Source organism: Necator americanus, chromosome I, assembly GCF_031761385.1.
Source record: "Necator americanus strain Aroian chromosome I, whole genome shotgun sequence".
NCBI lineage: Eukaryota > Metazoa > Nematoda > Chromadorea > Rhabditida > Ancylostomatidae > Necator > Necator americanus.
The window spans coordinates 19542724-19563789 of NC_087371.1; the positions used below are offsets into that span (position 1 = coordinate 19542724).

A 21066-nucleotide genomic window follows, 5' to 3' on the forward strand; every position below is an offset into this window, starting at 1 on the left:
ATATGGTGTTGGTAATATTGTTTGGTGTTATGCTTGAATCAACTTCCATACTTCCCTATACGGGCGTACTGTTCCACCCCTGAGCTTTATCTTTCTGTATAGATGTATTTTGTAGCGTAATTAGTAATGTAGAAGTTTTGCAGCTATCTCTGTATGTTTGGGAAACTTGTATCAATTCTTACCTAGGTATTCGTGTAGACCCTTGATCTGATCTCTCTTTTATAGGAACACTAAAGGTTTTCCGTTACTATTTTTGATCTTCTAACTTATGATTGGTCGTTCTGATTCCATTTTAGGTTACGACTGCCATCAATCATCGACTTTGCTCAATTGCCTATTTGGTTATTGTTCTAGTATCATTGATTATGTTTTTGTCTCGCTCCTTTACACTGTCATAGTTTTGATGGTTTTTCGTCGTACTGTCTGGTAATGTATGCGAGCTTTGTTTTGTTTTAGTATGGTTTAAATTTACTTTCTCATTGAAAAAAGTGATCAAATTTCTAGTGGTTTGTTGGATAATCTGCTGTTTCTATACTCTGGTATTGTGAATACAGAGCTGTTCATAAGGAAGTGATTGGTAATATCTGTGAAAAAATCTTTGAAGAAGCATAATATAAACTATGTTTTAAGTGAGACAACAACTTAAATAGGATTATAGGGATTATAATTCAAGATCTCTGTAGATTGCGATTGCGAGCACTGCGTGGTTTCTTCATCAAGCTTTGCCAAAACCGCACCGGGTATTTTATGTCCAGAAGCGCAGTAACGTGCTAGTGTTGGTGATAGAGAAACTATTGAGCAGAGATGATGAAAAAGAGTTGTAGCAGATGGGCAGCGGTATTTCTCAGAGGTTATTTAGTAGACCCAATAATTCGTATGGATTTTCCTTCTTCTTCGGGGTCTCTTGACCAGGGCTTCATCGTCTGAATCAACCAATCTCTACGCAATTGCATATACACTTAGTGCTGATTGACTCGGAAGCAAAAAGATTCAGAGAAATAGTACAAAACACAAAGAAGAACAAGGAGACGAGAAATTTGATCGGAGTAGACACCACCAGACTTTTAAAATGATAAGGTTTTTGGTATATTTCCTTTTGTATCTCATATCCTGCTATCTGCAGATGCTACATATTTTGCTCTGTGATTATCCTTATACCAACCTGAACGTCCGGCTAAAGCCGGACTTCAGGCTTTTTTTGGTGTTCGCTTCGCTCGCCTTCACCGATCAATAAGAAGTTACAGTAGCGATTTTTTTTGTAGAATTGGAGTAGCTTTTTTCTATCAACGCTCTCTTCAATTTCTTTTTACTCGAAAATCTAAGCACAGATGTAAGATTTTATGATTTTTCCCCTAAGCGCGTCAGTTCTAAATTTGGAGAACAATCAGACTTGGTTTTACATCCATGCTTCTCTTAAAACCCCACAATTTGGAAACATTATCCAAAGTATGAGTTTCCTCCGTTCTCAACTATTAGCAAAGATCGATGTGCTAACGTAAAATGAACATGAAATGACGTGAATTTCACTATCGTAGTGGCAGAAATAGCGTTCTAGGTAAGATCGCGTGAACTGCTGGCTACTATGTATTGTATTTAAGCAGCCGTTCGCACGTGTGTTTCCTCTTTCTGAAGAAAGGATGTTAGCAGCATCAAGAGACATGCTGGGAAATAAATATGCAAAGGGACCATAGAAAGCCAGGGAACCCGTTTCTCCCAACTCTATAGCTTTCTGGCACCGGCGCACCATTCCGACACCGTAGGACCTGTTTCACCCAATTTTAAAGCTACCTGCCTCCGGGGCAGAAATTCGATGACACACACACACACACACACACACACACACACACACACACACACACACACACACACACACACACACACACACACACACACACACACACACACACACACACACACACACACACACACACACACACACACACACACACACACACACACACACACACACACGCGGACTGACTTACTTGACTTAATCGGCGGGCTGATGTCATCGCCTGACGCGATTACCCCATCCCCCCCCCCCCCCCCCCCCACCCCCCCCCCCCCCCACCCCCCCCACCCCCCAAAACACCCCCCCTTTCCCGCAAACATCAATTTCTGCGCAAAGATCTTCATTGTGACATACCCTAGGCCAAAAGTAGCCAAATAGCCGTCTAAGCATCTTTCGTTCCGTGCAGTCAAGCCTCTCCATAACCGTTGGTGGTGCTGCCCAAGTCTCCGATCCGTACATAATGATGGGGCGAATTGCGGTTAGGTAGACTCGCAGCTTGACTTCGTTGGTGATGGGGTCCGACCACTGGCATTTCGTTAAGGAGTTAAATGCAGAAGTGGCCTTAGCACATCTTTGCTGGACATCTCTCTCGTAGCTGCCATTGTTCTTCAGCGTACAGCCTAGGTAACGGAACTCATCGACGAGTTCTATCGGTTGTCCGTCCACCCTGATTCCCGTTCGTGGTCTCGAAGAGATCCACATCTGCTTGCATTTATCAGGGCGTGGGCGTAGTCCGTAGGCTGCAGCCAGCTTAGATACAAGGTTGACAACATGTTGAAGTTTCGTACTGCTTTCCGCGAATATAACAACATCGTCGGCGTACTCGAGGTCAGTCAAGGGGCACCCAGATGGTGCTAAGACAATGTCGCCAGGACACTGGTAGACTGTTCTTCGCTTAATGTCGATTGCGAAATTGAACAGGAAAGGTCCTGCCACTGCCCCTTGTCTTACTCTAGTTACCACTTCAAACGGTGTTGTACATCCGGCTGGTGTTCGAACTGCAGCAGTTGTTCGTTGATTCATGTCATCAAGCAAGCGAACGAACGTTCCTGGTATTCCATCGGCGCGGAGTGCGTTGAGAAGAAGGCATCGGTGAGGAGAGTCGAACGCGACTTCAAAGTCCAGAAACGCGAGTTGCATTGGCTTCGAATACCGCTGCCAGATTTCGATCACTCTCCTGACGATGAACACCTGGTCAATCGTAGATCGGCCAGGACGAAAGCCAGCTCGCTCGTCGCGCGTTGTTTCTTCGCGATGTTTAATGAGTCGGTCCAGGATAATGCGCTCCAATACCTTGTACATAACACGCAGCAAAGAGATTCCTCGATAATCCCTGGGGTCCGTGACGGATAACTTCTTGTGGAGGGGAATTATGATAGCGTGTCTCCACGAATCAGGTATCCTTTCGTCTATCCATATTGAACGGATGATCTTTGTCATCTCACGAATCCCAGACGGAGGAAGATATTTTAGCATTTCTGCGATAACCCCTCGTCTCCGCCAGATTTTCCATTCTTCGTTTTTTGAATACAGACTAGAACCTCCGACTCGGTCGGTGGCTCCTCCTTAACCACATATGTCGGCCTATGAACGTGCTCGAGTTCAGGGGCTGACGGTGCTAGCCGGTTCAGCAAGGTCTTGAAGTGTTCCTTCCAAATTGGAAGGGTTGCTTCACCGACAGCTACCCCATTGGCAGTGTTGAGGACAGGATCTTTTCATTTTGCCGCTATATTGTTTTAGTAGAGCATAGGCTTTCCGCGGGTTCCTGCCCTCCCACGCCTTCTCAAACTCCATCGCTCTTGACGTCCATTCGTTATCGCGGTCTTGTTGACGACGCACCTTCCTTCTAAGACGCTTTTCCTGGTTGAAGTCACCAGCGCTGCGCGCGACACATACAGAATTGTATGTGGATGTTGTTTCCGCAGATCCAAAGGCAAACTTCTTCCGCGGCAATAGAACCAGGAGCATTTCCCTTGCGGCGTCCTGGATGTACTTTGTGAAGAAATCCGCATCGCTAAGCTTCTTCCTGGTCCGTGCTCCAACATGAATAGACACACGTTGGCGGAATTTTCTTCTGCATTCATCGTCTTTCAGACCTGCCAAGTCGATTTTCGGTTGAAGAGGAACTCCTCTGTTTCTCTTGTGGAACCGTATCTTGAAGCTGAGAAGAACTGGACGGTGGTCAGAGTCGAACGCGACGTCCCAAACAGCTCTAGATTTTCGGATATCTGACTGAGGAATGTTCCTCGCCAGAACGTAGTCGAGCTGAAGTTTAAGAGTCCTCATCTTCCGCTTGCGCTGCTCTTCAGGCGTCAAAAGGGTTGACTCCTGCCACGTGAGCTGATGGCGTCGATGATTCCTCTTAAACGTGGAAGCGATGATGAGGCCCGTCTGTTCGCACAAGTCGACCAAACGGTCACCGTTGTCCGACGTGCGCTCCGTTGCATAGTACCATTTTCCTAGCACATCGGATTGCTGTTCGAGTCCCATCTTCGCATTTGCGTCGATTCCGACAATGACCACTCGCTGGCTTGGTATTTTAGACATCAACGCATTGAGTTCATCGTAGAAGGCGTCCTTACTGTTGTCCTCAGCGGTTTCCGTAGGTGCGTGAGCATTTACGATCCAGAGTTTACGTCCTCCGCGATCCCGCAGTCGTAAAAAGGCGCATCTAGACGACGTTGAGCCAAATTCCTCCACCAGGTTCTTGTAATCGTTCCTCACAGCTATCACACAACCACCTACTTTGTTCTCATCAGCATCGCCGCAGTATATGGTGTAATTTTCGATGCTGATGACGGGCCGATCTCTCATGTGTGTTTCCTGCAGTGCAGCAAAAGGCGCACAGAGATATCGCAGAAGCCTAGACAGGGTGGTTTGTTGGAGTTCACTCGATAGTGTTCGGCAGTTCAGCGTGACGAAACGAATGGTTGTTGCCAAAGATTCCATGCTCCCTTCAGGCAGTTGACCTTTCAGGTTATGGGCTTTGGCGGTGTGCTGGACGACAGCACCTTTTTGCAATGTATGGGAAGCTTTCGCCATATATCAGTGCAGGTTATATAGCTCGTACGTTCCCAATGCGTACACTCGAACGCCTGATTGCGTTTAGTTAAAGCAGGGCCACCACGTGCAGGTAGCAATCAGACTCGTATATGCGGCCTCCCGCGGACTAAGCGCGTTATTTATTATATAGCATGATAGTTTGCAAATTTAGAAGCAGTTTGCAAATTTGCAAATATTATATTTAGTTCCACGCGTAGGACAATAAAATGGAAGCATCAACATGCCGTTTTGATGATACAACTTCTAAAGAATAAAGAATTTAATTTCACGTAGTTTACAGCAAGTTTAAATTGAATTTAAAATTAAATTAATTAATCATATAAATTAATTATATAAGTTAATAAATTAATTATATAAATTTAATGAATAAAAAAAAACTCAGACTCAGTGCATATTGTTAGGTCTTGGAGATCGCGAATAAGTTTGTCATAAGAGAACCAAAAGAAAAAGGTTCGAGAGAAGGTTTGCTCTAGAAATTACTCACATCGCTGTTTTTTTCCACATCCTGGTCCTTTTGGATTTTTGATGGGACAGAGATGGGGAAGTGCCATTTTCCCCATCTCTGTCCCATCAAAATTTTGAAAAGAGGGCAAAGCCCTGGACAACTTTTGATGCAGCATCTGATAGAGAAAATCCTCGCTGCAACATGGTGGAAGATGATTAGCTTCGCTCCAAGCTGTGTCGAGTTATCGAATTTTATTCAAAATTACTCACTTTTCGGCGCGTGAGCAAAAATTGGGATTTTGGCGATTCTAAAAAATGGGACAGCGTTTCAAAAAATCACCCATATATTCGAGTGAAAGGTCTAGGAAAACTCCTATGTGCAAAATTTCTCCTTTCCGGAGCGTCTGGTTCTCTCAAAACTTAGATGGGACAAATCCAAAAAAAGTCGGAAAATTTCAAACTTCGTCCCATCAAAATTCCAAGAAGGCTAGGTGGTAGAAAAATACAGCAAAATGAGCTTTTTTTAAAGGCAAACCGTCTTCTCTTGAAAACCACCTTAACTTCTTCTTTTAGTCCTTTTATTAAGAAGTTATTCGCGATCTCCCATACCTGACAATGTGCACAGAATCTGTGCTTTTTTGGTTACTAGATTTTGTTGAATTTACTTTCAACCTGTTGTAGACTGCGTGAAATTAAATTCTTCATTTTTTAGAAGTTGTTCAAAATTTCCATTTCTTTTGCAAAAATTTGCCTCAGCCGGGACTCGAACCTGAGAGGCCACATTGTCATATTGCAGGGACAAAATGTTGATTTTTTTTTTCGTTTTTTCTCCTCGTCCCTCTGTGATTCGATCTATGCGCCTGACTATCCTATTGGTCGTATTATGTGCTCTGATCAGAATTTGAAGATAATTCATAGATTTTAGAGTAGAAATAGAATAGAATAAAAACGAAAATATTTCAATACCAGTATTTCAACAGCATTTCAGCAAATTTGCCTGTTTTAGCAAATGGTATTTCTTCGTTTCTGTCAACTACGGATTTTCACATTTGCCATTTGTTTCTCGACTAATTTTCAACTTTTTGAAACATATGAAATCTCCAATATATTGAATTAGCAGCAATCGAGAGCTGCCGCAAGAACGTTGAAGTAGAAAAAAAAGGGGGGAGGGGGGTCGGTATTAGAGAGGGTCGTGCCCCATCACCACGCTTGACCCTGGTCCCACTTTGATTCCAACTTCTTTCTCCGGAACGCTGCTTCGAGCGCAACCTTAGGCAACTGCGCCCCGCTCTATGTCTGTTGTGTTTTGACCTGACTATAATAATTTGTTTCTCCTGTACTGTGAGGATGAGCAGGTCTTTGTTGGGAGTATCTGAACCCCCCATCCACTTTTGTAATGCAGCAGCAGAATTCAAAAGGACATTGTTTTGTAACCTACTTTTTATCATCGACCCCGATGATAGATAAGGGGCGTGGTATAAGGTACCGTTGGCCGTTATGGTTATTTGGCTTCAATCACGATTTGTACCGTCCAAGAGTGCGGCAGACAACGCTCTGCCCACTCCTTTCATTGAATCCTATTTGCTGGCACTCACTGTGTTCACTTAATAAACATTCCACTGAACCACCGCTTTGGTCTGTTCAATTAAATACCCTAAGTATTAGTAGGGTGATAAGATACCCTAAGTCTCAAGTCACCCACTATCACAGTTTGGTGCATCGGCTAAAACAAGCCAACACTCCCGCGTCAAAGAGTAACATCTTTGAGGCCAGGAGAAGAGACTCGCTCATTAATAAAGAGCATAAAGGTCCAACCAAAGACCTAGAATCAATTGATTCATCCCGTTTTTGGGAACGCTCCCGTACAAAGTACTTGGAGCTAAATCTCTGAAATAAATCAGAGTAACTCACTGCAGTTGTGAGTAATTTCTCCCGTACGCAAAGTACCTGGAGCTAAATCTCTGAAATAAATCAGAGTGACTTACATCAATTGTGAGTAATCTCGCTCCTGTACACAGTACTTGGAGCTTTATCTCTGGCTAATCACAGCAGAGTTAATTTTGGAAAGAACTTGCCAAAAAATGGCGCTTCATTTCCATAAAACACCAATTGTGCTGAGCGCATCAACGCTCAAAAATTTAGCCTCCAGATATAAGGAGTACACAACAAAGGCTGACTATCCTACTGTAGATGAAAAGAGCTACGAAGAATGTAGGTCAGCAATTACCCTCTTAAAGAGCGGTATCAGGCAGATTAGAGAAGGCAGAGAAAATCTGCAAAAATTGTACAATGAAATAAGGGACGAGTACAAAAATTGTAAAAAACAAATCTGAGAAAAAAGATTTAATGCTCGAAATAGAGCAAATTGAAGATGAATCTCAATTGCAAATAGCTATAGCAGAGGTGAACGACCTCATATTCATGTTAACTGCACGATTCGACGAAAACAGTTGCATTTTGGACCGAATGAGTGCAAAACTCGGGTACAGCACTGTACAAGGGGTGAAAACCAAAATTCAGATGAGGTAGAAACCCAAAACACACAAAATGATTATGGAGAACAAAATAGCAACCATAATGAGAGTGAACCGAGCACTTCACAATCAGGGTTGCCAAATTCAATCGACTCGGTACAGAATCAAACAGAAAAGTTCCGTTATCGATCGATAAAACCTCCCCAGGCATCCCTACCGAAATTTCACGGAGATGCTGAAGATTTCGCCGAATACTGGGCGATTTTCGAGACACTAGTTCACAGAAGCAAAGAGCTAGATGTCATAGAAAAAAATACTACTCAAGCTACTCAAGGAAAGCTTGAGAGGAAGAGCTCAGATTGCCATAAAAGGTATAAAACTGATTCCAAAAAACTACGACTGGATCATAAAAACATTGCAGGAAACATACTGCAATAAAACCACAAATAGGTCTCAAATAGTCCAAAAACTGGTCAATATGAGACCAGCAAACAACTCCGCAGATAGTTGTTCATCTGTTTTCGATCAAATTCAAGTTTTGGTCAATCAAATGATATCGGCAGGATATGATGTGCGAAATACCTGTGACCCCATATGGTGCGAAACCATAATAGCGAAATTCCCACAGGACATCATAAAGCCTGTTCTGATATCTGGCCAAGCACTTGAGCAACAAACAATCGAGGACCTTCTGGCGCAGATAAAGAAAGAAGTTGCCGCAAAAGGTTATATCGAAAATAGATTGGGTCACTCAATAAACAATAAAGTGAGTACTTCAAAAGAGAAGTATACCAGCCAGCGACCTCTAGCCAGTGAATGGTGCTTATTTTGCCGCGAGGGTAATCATCCACCAATGTTGTGCAGAACGGTGACTGACCCCAACAGTCGGCGCAAAATAATAAAAGATCATAACAGATGCTGGAAATGCTGTTCACCTAACCACACCAGGTTTGATTGTCAGAAACCAGACTGCTTCCAATGCGGACAAAAGCACCATCCTAGTCTATGCTTTAATAAAGAAACAAAGCAACAGAAAAATCAGGTGCCAGTATGGAATTCAAGTCAAAGGAACATAAGTGGTCAAAATAACCGAAGACCATTATACGCACCGAATCGCGACCGTAAAAATCCGGGAAATCATAACGACGGAAGAAGGGTGACATCGAATAATATTCATGCAGGTGCTGAGATATTATCTTCAGATAGAGAATCAATAAATAACGCATCCCAGTTAGTTCTTATGACGAGTGAAGGGAACATTTAGAATTGCAATAAGAAAGAATTTGAGAAAGTGCTCTTTTTCTTTGATTCTGGGGCACAGAAAACGGTGATCGAAGAACCACTAGCCGAAAGTTTTGGCCTACCTCAAGAAACAACTGAAATCTGTTCAATGTCCGGAATAGGTGGACATATTGAGAGCTTCAAAAGCCATATAGTACATATGAGAATTGGTACGGTCTACGGTGAAGTAATTGACACGAGAATTCAGACTAAACCTGTGATCACAAACGGATTTCCAAGTGTAAACCTAAGCGCAGTCGACATCGAATTTCTCAAAGAAAACAACATTTGCCTGGCAAACACAAAGCTTAGAGGAGAACACCAAACCCCACATATTTTAGTGGGACTAGACTACTATCATGACCTAGTAACTGGTCCTTCTCACATGGTAAAGACTCCCAATGGTCTACATATCGCAAAAACCTTATTTGGACCTGCAATTTACGGAAAAGGAGCTGTTGGTGCAAAGAGCAAAGAAGATAATCTGTGCTACGGACTCACTGCTGTACATGAGAACAGCGAACAAGAGATTTTGAAAAAAAAAATGTTCGAACTCGAAGGTCTTGGTATATCAGCACAAGAATGTCAAAAAGACGACATGATCCACAAATACCTTGACGAATATTCAAAGAGAATTTCGTTCGAACAAGGACGCATAATTGCTTCATTTCCTTTGAAAGAAAACATTTCTGAACTTGAGAATAACTACGCTGTAGCTATTCGCCGCCTGGAGTCGCTTGCAAAAGATGCTCCAGCAAAACCATTTACAACGTGAATGGTACAACAAAATCCTCAAAAATTACGAGGAAGCCGAAGTTATCGAGCATTTCGAAAACGCTGAAGCTAGCGCTGTAGGAGTCTACTACATGCCGCATTCAGCCGTTTGGAAAGCAAACAAGAAAACGCCTATGAGAATAGTTTTTGATGCTTCCTCAAAACGAAAGGGAAAGCTATCGTTAAATGACGTGATCCACAAAGGACAGTCATTCATTAACAAAATTCACGACATTTTGTTAGCATCAAGATGCAACAAAACCATTCTGATTTGCGACATTGAAGCCGCTTTCACTCAAATTCACTTAGTCTCTTCAAATAGAGACTTGTGCAGATTTTTGTGGCTGAAAAAGATCAACCTTCCACCAACCAGAGATAATCTGGTACAATTCAGGTTCAAAAGACTCCCTTTCGGAGTAACAGCATCTCCAAGCATTCTCAATATGTGCTTGACGGCATTCTTGAACAGCCAAAACACGGATCTTGCCGCTGAAATTGGCAAGAACCTATACGTTGATAATATCATGATGACTGCCGACACTGCAGAGGAAGCTCTACAAAAGTATCGAGACTCTAAGATACTATTCGCGAAAATCGGTATGAATTTGAGGGAATACATATCAAATTCGAATGAGGTTAACTCTCAAATACCAATTCGTGATAGTCTGGAAAATGGCCCTCTAAAATTTCTGGGTGTCAACTACAATACAATCCTAGATAATTTCAAAGTTATGACACATTTCCGACCAGTCAGTCAAATAGCAAAAAAGGAGATCGTGAATCAAATAAACTCGGTTTATGATCCTATCGGACTCGCTGCACCTCTACTAGTCAGACTTAAAGCGATAATGAGAGAAGTGTTTGAACACAAAGATCTAGAATGGACGGACGTCCTTGATCTACCCATCTGTGAACGATGGAACAAACTTTGCGAAAACGTCAATAACGCAGTAATCTCTGTCCCCAGATCCATCTCTCAACAAGGTAGCAAAATGCGCCTGTGGGTATTCGCCGACGCTAGCAATGTGGCGATAGCAACATGCGCATATCTTCTATGTACTTTTACTGGCACTGTCTCTACGTTAATCAGTGGTAAAACAAAACTTTCACCAAAAAGGTGCCGGCAAACTATTCCAAGATTAGAACTAGTTGGTATTCTCATGGCAATACGCCTTGGCAATTCAGTAATATCCAATATGTGTGGACATATCGGACAAATTTCTATAGAGTCTCAGATAGTGAAATAGCTCTGTGGTGGTTGAAATCAGCAAGAAAACTACCCATATTCGTTGCAAATCAACGCGGAAGAATAAACAACCTGCGGGACCAACTCAAAACAGAGGGCATTCCCTCAGGTTTCTTCCATGTTGATACTTCACACAACCCAGCTGATGCGGGTACTCGTAGTCTTACAACTCAAGAAATCAATAATCATGACTGGCTGAGAGGACCACGCTGGTTAGAACAAAACTCAGGCACATGGCCGTTAAGGCCCATCGATACAATCACAGAAGTGGCCAACACAAAAGAAGAGCGTGCGATTTCCATAAACGTAATTGCTAAAGTTCAAAAAAAGACTTGGAATGATCTTGTGGATTTGACGCGATTTTCCACACTCAAAAAAGCATTGCGAACAATGGCAACAGTTGGGAAAGTTCTCAAGCAGTGGTCATTATCTACGGAAAAAGGTAGATCTACTGTTATAAGCCCCAAAAAGGTTCATGATTTTGATAACATCATCATCATCGAAATAACATCATCAGATATGGAACTCGCCGAGGAAATTCTGATAGCCACCGAACAAAGTCATTATACACTTGAAGATCTTACGAAACAATTTCCTGACAAGAAAGTAATCCAAGACCAGAGAGGAATAATTCGTCATGAATCACGCTTACAAAATGCGTATCTTCCTTTGGATACAAAATCACCTATCTTCATCCCCAAAGAATCCGAATTGGTTCGACTAATCCTGCTCAAGATTCACAATGAAAACGCACACTGTGGGAAAGATCATACTTTGACTATTGTACGTCAAAGATTCTGGATTCCGCGCCTTGCCTGTGCCTTCAAAAAGTATTTGGGCAAATGCACAACATGCAAAAAGTACCAAAGACTCCCCCTTGGGGCTCCAATAATGCCACCACTTCCGAGGGATCGAGTCCTGGTCTCAAAACCGTTCCAAAACACTGGGTGTGACTTCATGGGGCCATTCACTTCGAAAACCGAAGAAAAAATGTATGTCTGCTTATACACGTGCCTAACGACAAGAGCAGCACACCTCGAATTATTGAAAATTTATCAACCGGAGCATTCTTGGAAAGCTTTATACGCTTTGTGTCACGTAGAGGTGTGCCAAAGATCATGCGCAGTGACTGTGGCTCAAACTTTAAAAATGGTGAGCACATCATAGAAGCAATATTCAAAAAAGATGACAATACAGGTAGTTCTCCGATGACCTACTGCGCAAACGAACGGATAAAGTGGATCTTTAATCCTCCAGCGTCACCATGGATGGGAGGCGTATGGGGAAGACTAGTAGGATCAGTCAAAAAGGCTGTAAACAAGTCAATAGGACGAAGGAAGTTAAGCTTCCCTGAGATGTGTATGGTGCTGACAAAAATTGAAGCAATTCTCAACACCAGACCGCTTACAAAATGCGATACTAATGACATCACAAAACTTCCGCTTCGCCCCATTGATTTCTCGCAAAGAAACATCAAGTATTCCATCCCAAATGGAAGTGCATTGCATGATCAAACAGATCCGGAATATGATCCTACGCTTATACAAACCGAAAAACAAGCGCTGGAAGTAATCCGTTTTTCCGAAACGATTGCAGAAAAGTTTTGGGAATCTTGGAAGTCTCAATACTTGATATCTCTTCGAGAAAACGAGAAAATGAACTACAAACAACCAAGACATCTGAAAAGAACAGATCCAGGGCTCGGAGAGATTGTACTAATCGAGCAAGATCTAGTACCTAGAGGAAATTGGCCGTACGGCAAAGTAGTAGAGGTCATGACCTCAGCGGATGGCTTAATAAGGTCAGCAAAAATCCTTATGCCAAATCATCGGATCATCCAACGTCCGCTCAATAAAATTTTTCCTCTAGAATTACGAAGTTCCGCAAAAGTCCGGAACAGCAACAATACAACCTGCGAGGAACCTCCCTCAACAAGCAACAAAAGACAAATCTTGACCCGCGCATCAAAAACACAAGCATATGACGCCATAAGGGAATTCGAAGAAGGATTGGATAACACACAGAGCTCTATTTCCATAAGCTTAAATGTTGTGACGATATTATCACTCCTTTGCTTGATATCCCCAAGCCTAGCTACAAAAGCACCAACACCAAATGTCTTATGCAACAAAGGTGTGGTAAGAATAATACCACTAGGCCAGCCTTTCGAACTTTGTTTCAACAACGAATGCAAGGTTTTCTCAGATCACAAGAATCTGAGTTTTCCTCTTCCAATTTCTCCAACCAATGACAAGGTTGAGGTCCGTTAAAGTCTCATAGGGAATCCACACTGTTGGCCAGCTGGCGCCATAACTACTGTGGCAGTGATGGTCTACTTGATAACTATTTGCGCTACATCCAAGCTAGCCAGAAAAGCCAAACGTGCGATGGTTAGTAGGCGAGAGTGTAGTCAACCAACTTGTTCAGCTATTCCAGCGAACACTTTTGAACTAGCTCCTCTTCCTGGTTCATCAGCAGTTATAATTTGCGCCGTAATTTGCGCAGTAATTACAAGTGCACAGGGATGCCAGCATGGTTAAATGCGACACAACGCAGATCTAATCTGCAATGGAAAAACTCGGTGCCATTACGAATACAACAGAGAGTTGTAGTTCAACAAGCTACAGTCAGAGCTATGCATTGAAATTTTCCACGGAAATAAGACAGTGGACACAGCCAGATTTGTCAAAAAACCAGTGGAATTCAAATGTGCCAAAGCCACTGAGAGCTTTACAAGAATGACAAGAACGCATATCTATCATATAAAGCGATGTGCTCAAGCTGGCTCTTGTACTACACAAATGTGTGAGACTATCAGTGCGAACGAGACAATCCCAGGGTTGAAATCGGCAGCAAAATATCCAGGATACTCTAGATGTTTCAGTAGCTGCGGGGACTGCTGTGCAGACGTTTCATGCCACAACCAGCTTGCACCTTTTATAGAGTTGCACAAATATATAGCCAAACGGGTGTACGAAGTGACTAGATGTCTTCACCGGAGTCCCGAAATTAAGTTGGAAATAGAAGTGAACCTTTTCAACGAGACACGATTATTCACCCAATCGTTTTCCCCGTATGCACCGGTAAAAACGGACGTATTTAACATCACTGTGATCTCAATTCAGAAACCCGCAAGTACCATCGCAAACAAACGATTTGCGATATCGAAAGGCGCTTCATTTGCCCCTTCCGGAACACTTTCGTGTAGCAGCGGAGTGTACCTCCTACAGGGAAGCTCAAACTCAATTTCATAAGTGCATAAACAGGATCGGGTGCGAATGCAGCAACTCAGTAAACAACTGCCTGTGCCCAGAAGGCTCAATTAGTACACTTCGAAATAACAGCGATACAAATCTACCTCTAGAAACGCCTTTTGGAACACTGAAGGTAGTATCGGACGAAATCACAGCTGTTTCAAACGAAGAAGAAGTGGTCATAAGGCTAGAGTCAAAAATTCTCCAAGATTCAGCTGAATTCCAAGAGAATCACGACTGCATTGTTAGAGCTACAAATGTTATCGGGTGCTACAGTTGTCCAACAGGTGCAGAACTAACGTTAACCTGCGAGTCTCCGAAACAAATGTTGGTCACAGCCTTATGCGAAGCCCAGCAGTTCACACCCAGCTGTGGAGCAAACAAAAGTAACCAGGTACGGCTAAGTTATGAGAAGTTGTCGTGAGGGAAGAATGTGTACTCCAGTGTGGTAGCAAGCACAACAAAATCGAGCTAACAGGTAACCTGTACTACCAAATACATATGCAAAACTCCTCAATCTTCGACCACCAGTCTCACACAGTTAGATTGAGTCACCAGTGGTTCGCAGACATAAGTATGCCGGACGTGACCCCCTACTTGAAACTCTGGCTGTGGCCGCAACTATCTTTACACTAATGCTTGCTGCCCTAACCTACATAGCAGGACCTATCGCTCTAATTCACGTAGCAAAATGCTTGCTTCACCCACATTCTCAAAACACTGCTCGTGACGACATGGAGTTGCTTACAGCCGAACCAGCCTGAGCGCGCTGTCAGCAACCGATTCAACGGTCAGCTGATACCATGCAGCAGGAAGCAAAAATCAGTTGGCTTACCGATCAAGCGGCTGCCATTGTTGCCGCGTTGGCTCGGATCCTCTCGAGTTGCCCGCTTGTGGGCTACCAGCCGAAGAGAATACCAGAGCGGCTTAGACCGCAAAGCAGAAATAATCCAGAGATCAAAAGATCAAAGTTGCCGCAAATTATATAGGTGCGAGCTTTGTATTTCACAGTGCCGTACACGATACGGATATCGTGTTACGAGAAAATGTACAAAGTTAATATCTGTTCATTATCCATTGTATGTACATGTTATCAATCATGTTCACACACGTATGCACAAAAGCATATTAACCAAGTCGGCTCGAAGATATCATCGTCTTGGACAAAGTACTCCAATGTACCTTCTCGGGTGCCCGCAGTCAATTACAACTTGTTATTACGCACTCAAAAGCACTTTGGCGCACCATCAAGAGCAGTGAAACTTACATCTAGGCTATTCGTTGAGGGCGGGTTCAAGATACAGACTATCTGAACACGTATAAATATTGGTGAAAAAACATCAAAGAGACACAATATCATGTCTTCTTTCGCTGATGCTATACTCTCCGCCCTGGTTGATCTGGACAGATGCGACATCGCCACACTACTGCATCATCTGCTCCCTCGCCTCGACAATCTCGAAAAGGCCTGCCAAACGCTTCTGGAAAGGACCGCTCCGAAGTCCAGCTGCCTATTTTGCACTGTGGACGAGAATCGTGACAATCACCATTCCGGGAGATGTCCACGGTTCCCGGATCCAATCTCAAAAACAGCACAGGCCACAAAGCTAAACCTGTGCCTCCCCTGCCTAAAAACGGCACACGAGGACGTATGTGGAGTGAAGTGTGGAAGTTGTGGTCCTGGCCACAATTTCTTGCTTTGCTCCTCCAAAAGACCGCAGCCTCCCACGAAGCGACCACACAAGAAGTAACTACCATCTCAACGCCGCCATCGTCAACAAGCCACAAGACGTCATCAATTCAGCTGCACCAAGCCGAACTCATGCCATTATCAACAGCGTCAGCCACGCCTCTCCACAAACTCCGCAACAGTCGAGCCGCACGAAGGAAAAGACCTGTCTAACTAGAATTTGTATTGTCGTAATTTGTTTTGTTCTGTTGTTGCCCGCGGCAGTATCATCGACCCCGATGATAGATAAGGGGCGTGGTATAAGGTACCGTTGGCCGTTATGGTTATTTGGTTTCAGTCACGATTTGTACCGTCCAAGAGTGCGGCAGACAACGCTCTGCCCACTCCTTTCATTGAATCCTATTTGCTGGCACTCACTGTATTCACGTAATAAACATTCCACTGAACCACCGCTTTGGTCTATTCAATTAGGGTGATAAAATACCCTAAGTCTCAAGTCACCCACTATCACACTTTTTCAGTAAATACTCTCTTTCGCTTTTCAGAAAGCATAAAATATGACGTTTTTACCGTATTGTTAAGGACAATATGAGGTGTGAGGAAGGCAGTGAATAACGTTTAAACGACTTTTCAAAGGAGTAACGTGACGTTAGTATCCTACGGTAGTGTTTTTCGTCAGCTATATTAAAAGTCGTATTGGCGTCAGCATCAGAATTTCATTATACTGATATGATAGTGATTATGATAGTGGTTCCAAGGAAGGAAGGAGAGGAAGCGGGCTGAGAGAATGATCCGAGGGCGACCAGAGTGCGTTGGGTTTCCACGAGTAGAGATAATTTCAAAATGAAACAGTAGCATTAATTTTCCGAAGGAAAATGGTAGGAAACTGAGTAATATTAGTTAGCGGATAGGGGATATGGAAGGGTTAGCGGATATGGAGCTACAAGTTACTGTAGGACGCGAATCCGCGTCTTTTTCGTCTTTTTTCATAACTCGCCTCAATTTGATCTTTATTATAAGATTTGTACATCAGTAGATTCGTGAGCGCTTAGCTCTACCGATTGAATGTAATTAGAACGTAAAGACCTGTCCAGGAAACATTTTTTTTTGAAAAAATTACCCGTGGGTACACATTAACAAGGCTGAGTCTGATATAATTGCGCCCTAAGGATATGTGATTTTTGACGTGAACATATTTTTCGAAAAGTGAAATGATATTTACATATTCTTCTTATTATTCGAGCGATATTCTTCAGAATTGTCTGTTTCGTTCCCTTTTATTCACTGTATTCTTTTTGTTTTACCTGCATTCTTCGCTCTTCGAAATTGAAGTAAAGTCATCAAGTCAAAGAAATAGTAATGTTCAAACGAATCTTCCTACAACGACTGGAATGGAGCGAATGAATGACGTAGAAAAATGAAGAATCACTGAAGTACAAATTATAATAGTAATAGTAACAGTAACATAATATTATAGAAAAAATCGGAACAAATCATAAGACAAAGACTGCTTTCTATTGTATGGTGCGGACAGATGGCAAACCTAATTTGTTAGCGATTTACGAACTGCCAAAAATCAGAATAAGATATGCAAGATACTGGAGTTGTAACTTTAGCGGCAAAAAACAGAAAATTCTGTTGAGCTGGGAATTCAAGAAACAAAGTCATCCTACAACAAAGTGGTTTTCCTGCAGATTTTGTAAGAAAATAATTTCTCAGCTGGCAATGCCGGTCGTTCCTGGAGTTGAAAGATGTCATTTTAGTTAAATCTAGAATATTTTCAGAGTCGTGGACTTTTAGCTGTGAGAGATGTCAAATTGTTCGCAATATTATGTAGATTACAAATATGTAAGTATCATTTCACTTTTCGAAAAATATGTTCAGCTCAGCCTTGTTAATATGTACCCACAGGTATTTTTTTCAAGAAGTGTTTCACTGATAGGTCTTGAAAGTTCTAATTACATTCAATCGGTAGAGCTCGCGCTAACGAATCCATTAATGTATAGATTTTATAATAAAGATCAAATTGAGGCGAGTTACGAAAAAAGACGAAAAAGACACGGATTCGCGTCTTTTTTGTGTTCTGTCGAAGAATTAGCGATCCTTCTGACAATGACACTACTGTAAATGACACTGAATGAAATATGGAATAATGTTAAAAACAGTAAAAGAACACAAGTTGAAAAGACAGGCTTTTTCGGATGACAGCTCAGCTTTTTTTTCTAAAATCGAAGCATGTTAATGACCTCCAATTGCTTGGCTAACGGTCCAACAATTCTCGTGCATGCTTGCTTCCTGAAAAGTTTTGGGAACACGTTTAAACTTAAGTGCAACCGTTATTACCGTTTCGATTCTCCGTTTAATTTAAGCTATATGAAAAATTCTGTTTCATCGTCTGGGAAGGAGTAAAATCTAATACCATCTAATACCGCCCTTTTTTGGAGAATGATTCTATTACGTGACTTCAATTAGGAATAAGGATAAAGTTTAATTCTTCAATGAAAAAAAAAAGAACCTCTCAGCTTCCGACACTCAGCAACATCTATTTGCTACTTAATTAGCATCTGTGTGAAGTGAAAAAAAAAGAATTTTTTAAGAGTTTGTGGGTTGTCCTCACCGATACTTCAGCGTGGTCTTAGGTGATCTATAGACTACTGCTTTAATTATATTTTTATTATATTAATCTATAGACTGCTAATTCGTCGGACCTTTCGAACAGGACAGAATTGAGAACGGCAAAACGTAAGTAACTACAAGATTTCTGAATTACATTGAAAAGGGTCAGAGACAATATGTGAGTGTCATTGTTCATCTCCTCTTTTGACATCTTAAGACTTTATCAATGTAATGACGTCAACAATTCCTTGTACATCTCAGCGAAAAGTCTTACTTTTCTCTCCGTAGCTCTGGAACTTATCCTACTTCCTTCGCACAATACAACTACACACTGTTAAAAGTTCATTTTCTCATGATTCCCTTTGCAACGTTGAACTTTCCTCACATGGAAGAGTGCAGATTTTATTGATGCCAAATTCTTATCAAGATATACTGAAGATCCAAATTAGCAAGAATCGGTGACAGAGTAGTAGAGACGTGCTGATCACTTCTGTGCTGGCATCCGATAGCTGGTGGACAACTCCATTGAATCCTTGCAGGAGAAAATGAATCTAAAGATTTATGAAATACTCCGAATATGCTAGAAAATCAGCTTTTCAAAGAATTCAAATTGTGCACATGCATTTGTGGAAGATGAGGTGGGTATGAACTTTAATTCACAGTTGTTTGTTCTTAATTGTCGGAGTCTTAACTCGTTGCATTAGGACTCATTAGGACACATTAGGATTTCTACCACTGATGTCGCTACTTAACCTCTTTTCTTGAGAAAATCCAGATAGTAGTCAGAATATTCAGATAATAGTTGAATAACTTTGGCCATAGTCATAGGTTTAGCACTGTCCGTCACAGTTTCAGTGTCTTTCTCGGAAGAATGCAACAAAATTTGACTAGTTCCGAGACTGTGGCGCAATCAATTCTCAACATCCTTTGGAAAAATGTTTCGGAAATCTCACGGTAATCTCACGAACAAGCAAAGATGCTTTTCAGTTGAGGTTCTCAAGCAGGATTGCATTTTTCTACAATGGTCTGGTGCTCAAAATCATTCGAAAACACAGTGGAATATTTTTTTTCGACTCGACTTCCATCCATACAGAGAGAAGGACACTTAGTAGTGCAATAAGCTGAGGGACAATGGAACACACTGATGCTGCTTCCTGCGCTTAAAAATCTCTCTTTGAGTAGCGTACCACGACCACATTCGGACGGGAGCGCATTACGAATAGATGGAGGTAGGGATTTGGTTCACGAGGCTAGAGTGTGAGTTGGATCACGCACAATCCCCATCACTAATACAGAAACAGCGTGTGAAGAGCTTTTGCTCGCTCCAGTCTCCCTAACGATGCAACTTACTGCAGTAAGAGTACGAAGGGAAGCCGCAACGTGTCTGCAATTGAGCAAGTCGTGGAATATAGGCTATAGTAATCAAGTTGAACTTATATAAGAGCTATATTAATTGGATTACGGAGGTTGGACGACGATAGAATTAACGCCCGCGTTTCATCGCGTAATAAGTTGCATCGTAGTGGGTAGAGTTGTTTCTCACACCATCTTTAGATGGGCGGAATTGACCGTGACGAGGCTAGCAGTAGGGAGCTACACCCTACGCTTATCTATTCGTGGAGAGATTTCAACACCGCCAATTTCGTTCATGTTCCTCCGAAGTGACACGACAAAGACCTCAGAATTGGTGCAGATGACACGTTGGATTGAATGGCATGCTCGCGCCACCTAGTGTTGCTAGTGGCACCTGTTGCAAGCTCAGTTTTTGTGGTGATAAACGATGAAACTCTAGGAATGGGCCGGAATGGGTACGCAGTCGGCTGGTTGGGTGCTATACCAACTGGTGCCGGATATGGAATTGCTACGCGCCATGATAGTTGCAATTCCAACGATAAACGGATGCAGCGATATACCAATAACTATGTAACTATGTATATGTATATGTATGTGTTTTGGAAGTGCACATAGCGAATATGTAGTTGAATTTCTGGTACTGGATCGCGCAAGCGGCTACATACAAAGCGGTTCAACCGCTTGCTGCTGGCTTCGGACGTTTGGTGGTGTCCCGGCCAGTGCCTAGCCACCATCCTTATGACTCGAATGAGGGTCTCCCTATCTTCCGTAGATCCGTCAAAGACATAGCAAACTGCAGCATGGAGATCGCGAATTTTTCGGCGTGCCGCAGTATCAAATTTCTATATGGTAGGAACAAAACGACATGGACTACGGTTCAGTTGTGTAAGCTGCGGTCGAAGTGGCGGGTGGATCAAAGCGGTTAATTTCGAAGGGGGACCCTTAGGATTCCAACCTCCATCTCCAACGTACCTCTTCAAGCGCAGCCGCTTTATGCTATAGTCACGACGTGAACCTCCGAGCAGCCTGCTTACGCAACTGCTCCGAGGTTAAAATCGTGACTGTAGCATAAATTTTTC

At 42.5% G+C, this 21066-nt stretch overlaps 5 protein-coding genes across 10 annotated transcripts; 3 read left to right on the top strand and 2 right to left on the bottom strand.

Annotated features, from left to right (window-relative positions):
* Positions 1 to 851: 851 nt before the first annotated feature.
* Positions 852 to 4834, bottom strand: RB195_006227 (uncharacterized protein; the record flags this gene model as incomplete). 2 transcript variants are annotated; one of them, XM_064179188.1, is made up of 3 exons in its annotated part: positions 852 to 923; positions 2147 to 3357; positions 3478 to 4834. In XM_064179188.1, the coding sequence occupies 3 exons, from the start codon at positions 4832 to 4834 to the stop codon at positions 852 to 854; spliced, it is 2640 nt and encodes an 879-aa protein (XP_064036165.1). The 2 variants fall into 2 exon arrangements, with proteins under 2 accessions (XP_064036165.1, XP_064036167.1); XM_064179187.1 differs by lacking the exons at positions 852 to 923; positions 2147 to 3357 and having other exon boundaries at positions 3464 to 4834.
* RB195_006228 (uncharacterized protein) lies at positions 1594 to 3232 on the bottom strand (the record flags this gene model as incomplete). The annotated part of the gene is made up of 2 exons (XM_064179189.1): positions 1594 to 1626; positions 2147 to 3232. The coding sequence occupies 2 exons, from the start codon at positions 3230 to 3232 to the stop codon at positions 1594 to 1596; spliced, it is 1119 nt and encodes a 372-aa protein (XP_064036166.1).
* Positions 4835 to 7380: 2546 nt separating the features above from the next.
* On the top strand, positions 7381 to 15092 carry RB195_006229 (uncharacterized protein; the record flags this gene model as incomplete). 5 transcript variants are annotated; one of them, XM_064179190.1, is made up of 9 exons in its annotated part: positions 7381 to 7510; positions 7820 to 8144; positions 8224 to 8539; positions 9038 to 9825; positions 10223 to 10945; positions 11014 to 12066; positions 12177 to 12875; positions 14200 to 14722; positions 14874 to 15092. In XM_064179190.1, the coding sequence occupies 9 exons, from the start codon at positions 7381 to 7383 to the stop codon at positions 15090 to 15092; spliced, it is 4776 nt and encodes a 1591-aa protein (XP_064036168.1). The 5 variants fall into 5 exon arrangements, with proteins under 5 accessions (XP_064036168.1, XP_064036169.1, XP_064036170.1 ...); XM_064179194.1 differs by lacking the exons at positions 7381 to 7510; positions 7820 to 8144; positions 8224 to 8539; ... (1 more) ...; positions 14200 to 14722; positions 14874 to 15092 and adding an exon at positions 12944 to 13058 and having other exon boundaries at positions 10272 to 10812; positions 11184 to 12066; XM_064179191.1 differs by lacking the exons at positions 7381 to 7510; positions 7820 to 8144; positions 8224 to 8539; ... (3 more) ...; positions 14200 to 14722; positions 14874 to 15092 and having other exon boundaries at positions 9164 to 9829.
* Positions 15093 to 15686: 594 nt separating this feature from the next.
* On the top strand, positions 15687 to 16079 carry RB195_006230 (uncharacterized protein; the record flags this gene model as incomplete). The annotated part of the gene is made up of 1 exon (XM_064179195.1): positions 15687 to 16079. The coding sequence occupies one exon, from the start codon at positions 15687 to 15689 to the stop codon at positions 16077 to 16079; it is 393 nt and encodes a 130-aa protein (XP_064036173.1).
* RB195_006231 (uncharacterized protein) lies at positions 15887 to 16231 on the top strand (the record flags this gene model as incomplete). The annotated part of the gene is made up of 1 exon (XM_064179196.1): positions 15887 to 16231. One exon carries the CDS (start codon positions 15887 to 15889, stop codon positions 16229 to 16231), a length of 345 nt encoding a protein of 114 aa, XP_064036174.1.
* Positions 16232 to 21066: the final 4835 nt, after the last annotated feature.